Here is a 12,653-nt window from a genome sequence, read left to right on the forward strand (position 1 = left end):
GGTAGTTTGAGATATTTTGATAAGCATTCACCAGTAGACACACAGCAAGGGAAATGAGACCATGTTAAGAGTACAGACATTTTGTCTGTCAAAAGTCAAAATTTTATCAGTAAACTGTTGAAGTATTCATAACAAAGTTCCCAAATTTACTGCACTCCAGGAAAGTTCTCGTACTCAAATTATTCTTGTGACCGAGAGTTGGCTGAAACCCAAAGTGGAAAGCTCTGAGTTATTTAGCGAGTTGTGAAAAATATATCGGAAAGACAGATTAGAGGCCATTGTAGTTGACAAGAACATTGTCTCTATTGAGGTCGAAGTTGAGTGTGACAGTGAAACTATCTGGCCATATATGACAGGTGTAAGTGAAACCAAGTTAATTGTTGGCAGTTTTTAGTGGCAGCTTGATTCCATTGTGAGAATTATACACTCATTCAAAGAAATTCTACGGTCAGTAGTGATTTGAACATGTTTTCTGAAAACTGTCTCAAACAACTAGTTCGGCAGCTCACATGCAACAGAAATATCTTAGAGCTCGTAGCTATGAACAGACTGGACCTTACTGACAACCTAAGTATAGAAACGGGATTAGTGATCATGATGTCATTATAGCAACTATGGTTAAGAAACTTAATAAATCAATCAAGAAGGCTAGGAGAGTGTTTCTGCTAGACAGAGTAGATAAGCAGTTGCTAACATCTCACTTCGACAATGAACTGACATCACTTACTTCCAGTACGATGGATGTAGCGGAATTATGGACAAAGTTTAAACAGATTGTAAATTGTGGTCTGGAGAGTTATGTGCCTAGTAAGTGGATTAAGGATGGAAAAGACCCACTGTGGTCTAATAATGAAATCTGGAAATGTTATGGGAACAGAGGCTGCTGCACTCTCAGTTTAAAAGAGAATGCACAAATACCAAGAAGCAAAGGTTAGTGGAGATTCGTGAGCCAATGAAAAAGTCTGTGCACAAAGAATACAACAATTACCACTGTCCTACCTTAGCATAATATCTGGCAGAGAACTCGAGTATTTTCTGGTTCTATGTAAAATCACTAAGTCTCTCTCAGGCTTCCATCCAGTCTCTTGTTGTGATAGTCCGGTGTGGCAGTTGGCGATAGTGATGCAAAACCTGAAGTTTTAAATTGCACATTCAAGAAATGTGCAACCATTCCACCATTTGACCAATGGACAAACACTCATATGGACAATGTAGTAAGAAAAAGGAAGGCAGATTGGGTGTCCCATTAATACTGAGGTCATTAGAGACTTAGCACAAGCCTGATTGTGTTAAGGATGGGGAAGAAAATCAGCCTTGCCCTTTCTCAGGAACCATCCCAGCATTTGCCTGGAGCAATTCACAGAAATCACAGAAAACTAAAATCTGGATGGCTAGATGCACTTTCAAACCGTCATCCTCCTGAATGCGAGTCCAACATGGTAATAGGCATCCCTGGTGTAGAGAAACAACTGAAGGATTTGAAAGCAGATAAGTCACCAGGACCGGATGGAATTCCAATTCGGTTCAACAGAAAGTACTCTACAGTACTGGCCTCTTACCTAGCTTCCATTTATCCCGAATCCCTCATCCAGCACAAAGTCCTAAGCAACTGGAAACAAGTGCAAGTGACTCATGTGTATAAGATGGATAAAAGAACGGACCTGCAAAATTATAGACCACTATCCCTAAAACGTCAGTTTGCTGCAGCATCCTTGAACATATTCTTAGTTTGAATATAATAGATTTTCTTGAGATCAAGAAGCTTATTTCCATGAATCAGCATCGTTTTAGAAAGCATGGCTCATGCAAAACAGCTTGTCCTTTTCTCATATGTTATACTGCAAACTATGGATGAACGACAACAAGCAGATTCCATGTTTCTGTATTTCCAGAAAGCATTTGACATGGTGACCAACTGCAGGCTGGTTCACAGATATGTAAGTGGCTCAAAGACTTTTTAAGTTATAGAACCCAACATGTTGTCCTCAATGGTGAATATTCATCAGAGACAAGGATATCATCAGATGCCACACAGAAGCATGATAGGACCACTGTCATATTCTATATACATAAATGATTTGGTGGACAGTGTGGGCAGTAATATGTGGGTTTTTTCTGATGGCGCTGTGGTGTAGGGTGAGGTGTAGAAGTTGAGTGGCTGTGGGAGGATACACGATGACTTGGACAAAATTTGTAGGTGGACTGATGAATGTGTAAAAATGTAAGTTAATGTGGATGAGTAGGAAAAACAAACCCCTAATGTTTGGATACAGCACCAGTAGTATCCTGCTTGACACAGGCACATCGTTGAAATATCTGGGCATAATATTGCAAAGCAGTATGAAATGGAACGAGTGTGTGAGGACTGTGGTGGGGAATGTGAATGGTCAACTTCAGTTTATTGGGAGAATTTTTAAAAAGTGTGGCTCATCTATAAAGGAGACTGCATATAGGGTTTTGATTTGAAATGTTCTTGGGTACTGGTTGAGTGTTTGTGATCAGTACCAGGTTGGATTAATTCGATTAAAAGAAGGCATTGAAACAATTCAATGGTGGGCTGCTAGAATTGTTACCGGTAGATTCAAAAAACGCGTAAAACTTATGGAGATGCTTTGAGAACTCAAAGGAAATACCTGGAGGGAAGCCGACCTTCTTTTTGAGGAACAGTATGGAAAAAATTTAGAGAACTGGCATTTGAAGTTGACTGCCGAATGATTCTACTGCCACCAACATACATTGGGCGTAAGGGCCAAGAAGATAAGATACAAGAAATTAGGGCTCATACGGAGGCATTTAGACAGCCATTTTTCCGTTGCTCTATTTGTGAATGGAATTGTGGAGGAATTGAACTAACTAGTAGTGGTACAGGGTACACTCCGCCACATGCTGTATGGTGGCTTGCGGAGTATCTATGTAGGTGTAGATGTAGAATGTTTTACGTGACACAGTTTGTCATATACTATGTCATACATGCAGGAAATTGAGGGGAGCAGAGTTGTGTCATCAGTATTTATAACCTTAGTTCTGAAGAAGTGAAGCTGTCACATGATATTCTGACAGCCAGCTCAGAAGTGATGGAAGAGAATGAGATAAGTATGGATTTCATGTCAGTATATGTAGCACTGGGAAAGTCTGTCATTTTTAACTGCACTGAGGAGGAAAGTATCACATCTAGAGGGAGAGGATAAGGAGTACGTAGAGAGACCATTGAAAGAACACACTGAGTTATTTGATCCTCCAGGACCACTGCCTGCTATGCTCCTAACTTATCGTATTCCCACTGGGAATGAATCGCCTGTCTATAAAAAGGTGTACGGAGTTCTACTGCAAGAAGGGATCACAGAAGAGAGAAATAGCATCTTGTCCACATCTATTGTCATTGTGCAAAATAATTCATCAGATGGCAGTAACATACACAACTTTGGTGCAGCTACTGTTAGTTGAACCAGAAAACAGTTACAGACACCTGCCCTATGCCTGATATTACAGAGACTAATCTAGGCCAGTGTCAATGTTTTGCAAATATGGACTTACAAAGTGGGAATCATCACTTAGAAGCAATGCCTTTAGATCATCCGAAAATTGCATTCTCGACTCTGTATAAGTATTGTCATGTGCCATTTGGAATGATAAATGTGCCCGTAACCTTCCAGCACCTATTAGGTTTTGTATAACAAGGAATTAAAACAAAGCAATGTAGGATCTATTTAGAAGACAACATCATGTTCTTCAAGGATTTACAGGAGCATGTAGTGTGTTTACGTGAAGTCTTTGATCATTTATGTGCAGCATGATTGACACTCAGCCCAGAAATGAGCCATTCTGTGACACCATAAGACCGTTAGTTGGGCCAAATATTTGGCCTGGATGCATACCTGCTGAACTGCAACTTCTTCCGTTCACTACTGAAAAGGAATTACAGACATATTTAGGCTTAGCTAATTTCTATAGAAAATTGATTCAAAAATTCACTGAAATTGAAAAACCCCTCACACAATTATTAAAGAAAGGAGTAAAATTTGACTGGTGTCTGAACTGTGAACCAGGATTTGTAAATTTGAAAGATTTATTGACCACTAGTCCAGCTCTCACTTCTCCAGTCCAGCAAAAACAATTTATACTGTTGTGTGATGAAAGTAATTTTGTCGTAGTTAGCATTTTAAGCCAAGCATTAGATGGACAAGAACATCTCAGCAGCATTTGCATCAAAGACATCTTATTAGTGCAGAGAAAAATTTTCAACTACTGAGAAGGAAATGTTAGCACTAATGTGTGGAGTAACTTATTTCTGCTGTTAGATGCATGGACAACACTTCAAAGTAATGTGGCATTGAAATGATTACTAGAGTTCAAAAGACCTGATAAGTCACTTAACTAGATGGGCAGTACAATGGGGTGAACTCGATTTTGAAGTAGTACACTGACCGGGTAAATCACTCAGAAATGTAGTTGATCTTAATTACAAAATATACGCTATGGAATGCGCCAGTATAGACACAGACGAATGATGAGAGGCACTCAGACTGTCAGTGATTTGCAAAACAGCCACAATTTAGCATGGAAGACAGAGCACTGTACAGGGAGACAGAGGGGGGTTACACATAGAAGTATCACCAGAATAATGAAACAAAGTGTAGAGGGATGCACACAATTCAATTTTAGCTGGACACAGTGGCTGTCGAGCCACAGAACACAGAGCAGCACACAGTTACTGGTGGATAGCAGAAAATCAAGATTTAAACCATTACGTCAAAAATCATGTGCCAAGCACACAAAGAGCGAAACTCGTTCACCGAAAGATTACATTGCAAAAGTTACTAGAGGTTGATAAACCATTTCAGATGATTGGCATGGATATACTTGGACAATTTGTTCAAACATCAGTGGAAACTATCGTATGCTTTTCATGTCCACGATGGCGATAACTATCCAGAAGGTGGTGCAAGCGATGGTTAACAAATGGATACTAAAGTTTGGAACACTTGAGACAGTGATAACGGACCAAGGAATGACTTTTATGTCTAATTTAATGAAGTGGTTGTGCCAGTTATTAAACATTAAGAAATTCAGCATCAGTGCATTACACCCGCAAGCAAATGAACACATTCAAAACAGAGAGTACAGGCTTATGCCCATATGAGGCCGTTTTTGGTCAGAAGATGCTATCTCTTTTTCAGCTGTGTAGGATTTATCAGTGGCTCAAAATTTCTTGAAATTATTGAAAAAGATCTGGCACGAAGTTAAAAAGGTGAACACTACAGCCCGGGAAAGACAGGAAAGTACCAATACAAAAAGTAAACCTTACCAAAGTATCATGTTGGACAATGAGTGATGCCAACCAAACCCTATGCACCAAAGAGAGAGACTAACAAATTTGGTGTGCATTACGAAGGGCTCTCTCAAGTAATAGAAATTACATCCTCTTTTAATGTTAAACTGCAACTATCAACCCACACATCAGCAGTGCATGTAAGTCACGTGCCCCAATTTAAAGGAACCCCAGTGTCGCTGCCCCATTTCCACCAATACCTTCATAAGAGGAGAAGGGGCTGTCTGGGGAAAGGGAAAAGAAGGGTAAAATCAGGCAAGAAAAATAAGACATTCCTATAGTCATTCCATCACACTGCTATGCTCTTAGGCCATCAACAGGAATAATAAACTGATAAGAAGATTTAGCGGCACCACTACTACCCAAGAGCAAGAGGGAGCAGCTCCTGCACCAGGTGTTGAGTTTGGGACAAATGGGAAAAGGGACACAGGATGCTTCGTCATAATAAGTCTGCCATGTGGCTGTGGAGTGACAGAAGGCTCTCAACATATGTCCACTAACAAGTGGCACATTCTTCACACAGCAACCAGATGTAATACTATCTTATCATCAGTGGACTCTGAGGTTGGATTGTAATGCTTGTGCTAAGGAAAATGAAATTCAGCAGTTAGAAGACTAAAACTTGTGTTGATAAACAAGACAAAATTTCAGCGATACACAGCGAGAATACCATTAGCTACTGTCAGTTCCTATACAATTATAGAGTCAGCTGTGCCAATCTGTGGAGTCTCATGCGTTGGACAAAAAAGGGTTGGAACTATGTAAACTGAAGGGAAAGGGGAGGGGAGGGGAGGGGAGGGGAGGGGAGGGAAGGGAAAGGAAAGGAACTAAAGGTGCATTGGGACTCTATGTGGAATCAGCAGTGACGAGTGAAAATGCGAGCCAGACTGGGACTCGAAACCGGAATCTCCTGCTCACTAGGTGGTTGTGTTAACTACTATACCACCCGGACACAATGTTTATTGCAAATGCATGAGCTATCCCAGCCTGCTACATGGCTGACTCACATACCCACTAGCACCACCTATCCGCAGTCCCCATCCATCTTGTCCCATGCTCACTAATTTTTGATCCCCACTGCAGGTCAAACGTAAATGTGCATTTGCACTAAAGGTTATGGATTAATTGCGCAATGAGGCGAATCAATTATATGATTGTGTGGTGTCAGAAAGAACAGACAAACAGATGTAGAAGTCAACCTGGGAACAGTAGACCTAAACACCACACAGCTTACCAGTCTTAAAACGGACAGCTGCTCTCTTTGGCTGCAACACTGATGTCCTATATTTGGGCATTTTTTGACGCCACTAATCATGGTGTGGGCATACTCTGGGAGCATTTGGATATTGTAGACATCCAGTTAATGACTGCATACATACAATCATTTAACACTGATACTCCTACGCCCAGCTCTGTTTCTAGAAGGTTTACACAAGATTCAAGATGATATACCTGCACCACTAGGGTTGCTTTCAGTGATGCGAAAAAAATTTATCACTATACAAGACTAATTACATGGCCACCATTACTAGTACACGAGAGTGCACATGGGTGAAAAATCAGGGAAGGTAGTGTAATGGAATAAACTGTGCTCTGTGCCCTAGACAAACTAATGGATCCTGAGAATGGATTGGTGCCAAACAATGCCCTGTCTGTTCAGCAACTTCAGGAAGAGTAAGCCCCTTCCATAATGCTGCTTTGCGTGTCAATGGCCTGGGACATTGGCCAACCTCCACGATACTTCTGTAGTTCAACCCACTGTGTGTGTCTACAGATGGCCCTTGTTGACTGACCCTGTTCCACACATTTATGTGTGACACAGAAACACAGCCCTTTCTACAGAGTCAGCACTGGGGCCACTGCATTTAAAGTCCTGAGGGGACCAGCATGTCACTGTCAAAAAGCTGGGCAGTGGTATGATATCCAATGTCTGCGGTCAACACCATATCAATGATGCTGCCATCACTACCATCTCCAGGCCTCGAACCTCTGTCATGGAGCGAGGTGGCGCAGTGGATAGTACACTGGACTCACATTCAGAAGGAAGATAGTTCAAACCTATGTCTGGCCATTCTGATTTAGATTTTCCTTGGCCATTCTGATTTAGATTTTCCATGATTTTTCCCAAAATCCCTTCAGGCAAATGCTGGTGCTCAGAACGGCAGGGCTGATTTCCTTCCCTATCCTTTCCTAATTCAAGCTTGTGCTCTGCCTCTGACGACCTCATTGTCAGCAGGACATTTAACACTAATCTTCTCCTCCTCCTCCTCTGACCTCCGTCCACTACTGACCACCCGGGGACTTGGGCAGTTCAGCAATCTGCCTGCCACCTTCAAGAATCTACAGCTGGGGCGGGGGGTCGGGCGACCAGCCATCCTGCTCAGCTGAGATTTCAATGGAGGACTCTTTTGCCCTGTGTCACTGGGGGCAAGATGCAGGGCAGGACAAAAGTATTCCCGGTGACACTAGCCACGCTGGGCTGACCATCAGGAATTGAGAGACTCCATCGACACTCAGCAGCCACAGCGTAGCACACAGTCTATGCTGCAGCCTAAAATGTGGGCCAGAGGTTGGTGTACACTGTGTCAATGTATTTGCCATGCTCGCCACCAACATTTGCAGCATCAAAGTCTAAAGAATGTAAATAAACAGCAACAAAGGGTTCCTTGTACTCACGAGCTGCCTTCTCTGCCACATCTGCACCCACCTTTGGTGGAGAATCATACCTAGCCAACCTACACATCCTGTTATGCAGGAATGTAGTGTTTAGTAAGAAAATAGATTGAAGTTTAAACTCAAATTATCTCTTTGAAAGTGGAATAACAAATATGATTTCTGTATTAAGTAATTGCACTTTTTTTTGTAATACCTGCAGTACAAGAGTTGAGAATGAAATTTGGTTCTGGCCTTGGCAGTCAGGCAGTGGCCATATGTGTGTATGTTGCATTTACTTTGTGTGTGTGTGTGTGTGTGTGTGTGTGTGTGTGTGTAAGTTGTCTAATTCCAATGCAGGTCTTTTTGGCTAACGGCTTACTTGTTTCACAGTCTTTTTGTTGTGCCTATCTGTGACTCAACATCTCTGCTATATGGTGACTAGCAATATATCCTTTTCATATTTTCATCAGTTAAGAAGACAGTTATTGTAATCACACAGACGAAAATTAGCAAATCACAAACTATTACACCTAGACCTGGAATACAGCTGCACATACCTAGGTGGTGGTGGTCCCTGTTGGGAGAGATGTACATGGGGTGATGTGTGTGGTGTAGAGTCAACTTCCCGTTCACGTGATTCTGAATCTTGAATCACAGCGTGCGCAATGTCTCGTAATGCACCTTGCAACAACTCCAGTTCTTCTTGCACACGGGACACTTGGCTCAAATTCTGTTCTGCTTCTCCACAGCGTTCTTCCTGGAATATCAGCATTTAGGACATTTTAGAGTTTTTTAGTGTGTGAAATTTAAAATCTCCAGATCTTTAAAAACAGTGTAAAAATACCTCATTAGTCACTCCTCCAACAATTTATCAGTCTATTTGGATTCAGCAATGTAAATTCCACACAATTCTAATGTTTAATACAAGCACATCTTGATTCTGCCAGTATAGAGACAGCTGACTGTGCTCTCTGCAAAGTTACATAAATGCTTTATTTTAAATATTAAATACAGTAGGTAGCTGAGTAGTAGAAAAGGAGCAGTTTTATTACAATTACTTTTTAAATAGCAATGGAAAATCCAGGATAGAATGAAACAATATTATGAAAAGGATAGTTTCTATGCACCATATAACAGAGATGTAGAGTTGCAGATAGGCAAAACAAAAAGACAGTCAGAAAATGAGTTTTTGGCCAATAAGGCCTTCATCAGAAATACACACACACACACGCACACACACACACACACGCACACGCACACGCACACGCAAGCACGCGCGCGTGCGACCACAGTCTCTGGCTACTGAGGCCAGACTGCGAGCAACAGTGCATGATGGGAGAAGCAAGTGGGTGATGGGAGTAAGGAGGAGGCTGGAGTGCGGAGGGGGAGGCGTAGCAGGGTAGGGGTGGGAGTGGGAGATGGTAAAATGCTGCTTGTGGGATCACACAGGATTGAGGTGGAGAGGGTAGGGCAGCTGGGTGCAATCGGGAAACTGTATGGAGGGCAGAGTGGGGGGAGGGGTGGTAGTGGACAAGGAGAGAAGTAAAAAGACTGTGGGTGTGTTGGTGGAAGAGAGGACTGAGTAGTGCTGGAATGGGAAGGGGCTAGACGGGTAAGGACAATGACTAAGGAAGGCTGAGGCCAGGGTGGTTATGGGAATGTAGGATATATTGCAGGGAGGGTTCCCACCTGCACAGTTCAGAAAAGCTAGTGTTGGTGGGAAGGATCTAATGAAGGTATTGTTGGCCAAAAGCTCTCTTTCTGACAGTCTTGTTGTTGTGCCCATCTCCGACTCAGTATCTCTGCTATATGGTGAGTGGCAACTATCCTTTTCTAATATTGCTACAATCTTTGCCCTATTATACATAAATATGCATAAAGTTGTTTAGAAGTAATTCCCACAATTACTAGAATGAATGAATGAATGAACACTAGTCATAAGTTGTGCAAATATACTTTTAGAATGGCTTTTTCTGCCCATAAGGGGGGGGGGGTTTCGAGATAGGTGGGAGGTCAATGATCGCCCCCCCCCCTCCCCCCCCCAAAAAAAAACATTTTACTTAAATTTTTTATATTTTTAGATTGACAGATTTCCAAATTTATTGGTTAACTTTCATAGATTAAATCTGAACACAGACAAAGTATCTAAATATGTTAAGGAATTCTAGAAATTAAGTATGTTTAACAATGGATACTTTTCAGTGCGGGCCTGTTCTTGCAGAAAACAGACAAAGGGAGTGGCCTTGGTAAACCCGCTGGCTCCTAGGATTGCAAAAGTCTACACGGAACATTCTGAGGAGATGGTCCCTCAGATTGGTTGCCAAAAGCCCAAGCATTTCTTCCACTAAGATGACAATGTTTTTATGGTGTGAGAGCATCCATTGAACATTGCATTCACATTGGAAACTGAGGATAATGGTTGTCCACCTTTCTTTGACATACATACGGCACACATCATCTGCAATAAAGAAAGTCTCCTAGCTGAACAACAACACCTGAAGGAAGTTTTCCACAAAAATGGGTACAGTGAAGCACAGATTGGTAGAGCATTCAAGAAGAGAAAAGATGAAGCAAACCAATAAGATGAGGAAGAAGACAGATCCTCCTTTTCCTTCCACACTTGGGACCACTCTCAGCCAAAATTGCAAAGGTACTTGAAAGAATCCAACATAAAAACTGCCTAAGACAAAAGAGTGTCTTGGCTTGGCAAAAGACACACTAGAACTGAATGTATTGGGATATACCGCATCAGTTGCTAATGTTGCCACCAATACATTGGGCAAACACAGAGCTGTATTTCGAAATGCTGTGAGGAGCACATCTGGCACTACAATTAGGATCCACAGAGAAATCAGTGATAGCATAGCATCAAGGAAGACCACACCTCTGACTTTCAGAATACCACTTGCTATGTCAGGCAACAGGCTGTTGGAGCATTGAAATATGGATTCATAAGAATCTTATCAACAGGGATGAAGGATACCAACTGAATGTGGCACAGAATCCTGTGTTAGTGGCAATGCGACAAAAGCTGCCCAGCACTGACCAGCTTGTGAGATGTATCCAAAACATCCCGAGAGAGATGTGAATGGCACACCCACTATCACACCACTGCAATCCTTCCCTGCCCACCAGCCAGAAACATGCAGCTGCTTGTAGCAAGGTGGAGCACACCGTTAGTATAATTATTACAGCTTCCACAATACCTTGACATTTTCCCAGAAGACAATGAGTATGACACTCTCCAAAAAGTTGTGCTATTTCAACACTGACACCCTGCTGGAAATCCAAGAGCTTTTCATCAACAGTATATGCTGGGAGAGTCTATATTCACACACCGGACATGGGGTGGAACAAATAGGAAGACTGACTTCTCAAACAATGGTGTAAATGACAAAAAGAAACAGCATTCCACTCATTTACATGCTTACACAGTCATAGTCTGGAGACCAGTGTAAACAATCTTAGTGCTAAGTGAAATACAGACAATGGTCAGTACACACTACAATTTTATATTGTGTAAATTATGGTGATGTGAAAGTTTTGAGAGTTTATTGCTATATGGTTCTAAAATCAATTGTATGACACATGCATTCAGGTGAATGGTTTTCAAATGCTGTATTTATCTGAACTGTACTTTCTTGGAAGTTATGCTAAAGTGATGTACTAAGAACTGATGCAAAATGAAGTTGTTATTATACTAAAACATTGTCTATATTAACTAAACAATTTGTTATTATTATTATTATTATTATCACAACATATTTCACTTTTCTATTGTCATCGTGCTAGTATTAAAATTGTAGGGATGTGTGGCACATAAAATGTGATGCTGCTGGCAATTTTTTATAATTTTTTTTTTTTGGGGGGGGGAGAGGGGGGGGGGATGTAACAAACTGTGATCCCCTTCACATCTAAACCCTGGATCTTCATCTGCTGCCTATTAATTTGTAGCTTGACTTGTTCCACATTCCTGAAGCCACGGGATTTACAGAAAACACTGTGCGAACGAACAAACGAGTAAAGAGACAGAACACAAGCACAGTCACAGTTAGGTCAGTGATAATGTTTCTTTCTTTTCATATGGGCATGTACAGAGAGTACTGATAACCAATGGCGAATAATAGCAGAGATGTGATTAGAGCGACAAGGTTCAAAAGAAAGAAAATATCCTAGCCTTAGTGTACAACAATTTTTGCAGTTTAGATTTCCTTTCCAGCATCTATCAATTTCTCTCCCTCAGAGTAATGATAGTAAATCTCTTAAATCCAAGCAAAAAATTAGCACTGAGAGAAGCACATAGTGACAAAAATATTAACAGAATTTTGACCATGAATGGTACAAAGGCCCACTCTTGAAAAAACAAACAAATTAGCTCCGTTTGAAGACAGATAATGAACTTGTGTATTTTCACTCTGCTCACTTTTCAATAACCTGTTAGTGACATGAACACACACAAGAAAAACTGTTTGAACATACATCATAAAACCCGTGAAAGTCTTGCTGACTTTAGTCAAACTGTATATCAAATTGTTCTGTTCTGTATGTACCTTGCAAGCGACTTTTCAGACCCTTATGCTGAATACAGCACAAACAGACTTGTCTTAAAACATTTCCTTTTTTAAAGTATAAGACTGCCAAATAAAAGCTGAGTTTTAAAAAATTAATG

General features: G+C 41.2%; 1 protein-coding gene across 1 annotated transcript in view; it reads right to left on the minus strand.

The window, feature by feature from the left end:
* Nucleotides 1-12,653, minus strand: part of LOC126234648 (rootletin) — a 246,891-nt gene that overhangs the window by 197,318 nt on the left and 36,920 nt on the right. Inside the window, exon 7 of the mRNA XM_049943380.1 lies at nt 8,542-8,741. Within this exon, the coding sequence (XP_049799337.1) occupies nt 8,542-8,741 (200 nt within the window). The remainder of the gene's footprint in view (nt 1-8,541; nt 8,742-12,653) is intronic.

Source organism: Schistocerca nitens, chromosome 2 (assembly GCF_023898315.1).
Source record: "Schistocerca nitens isolate TAMUIC-IGC-003100 chromosome 2, iqSchNite1.1, whole genome shotgun sequence".
Classification (NCBI taxonomy): Eukaryota; Metazoa; Arthropoda; class Insecta; order Orthoptera; family Acrididae; genus Schistocerca; species Schistocerca nitens.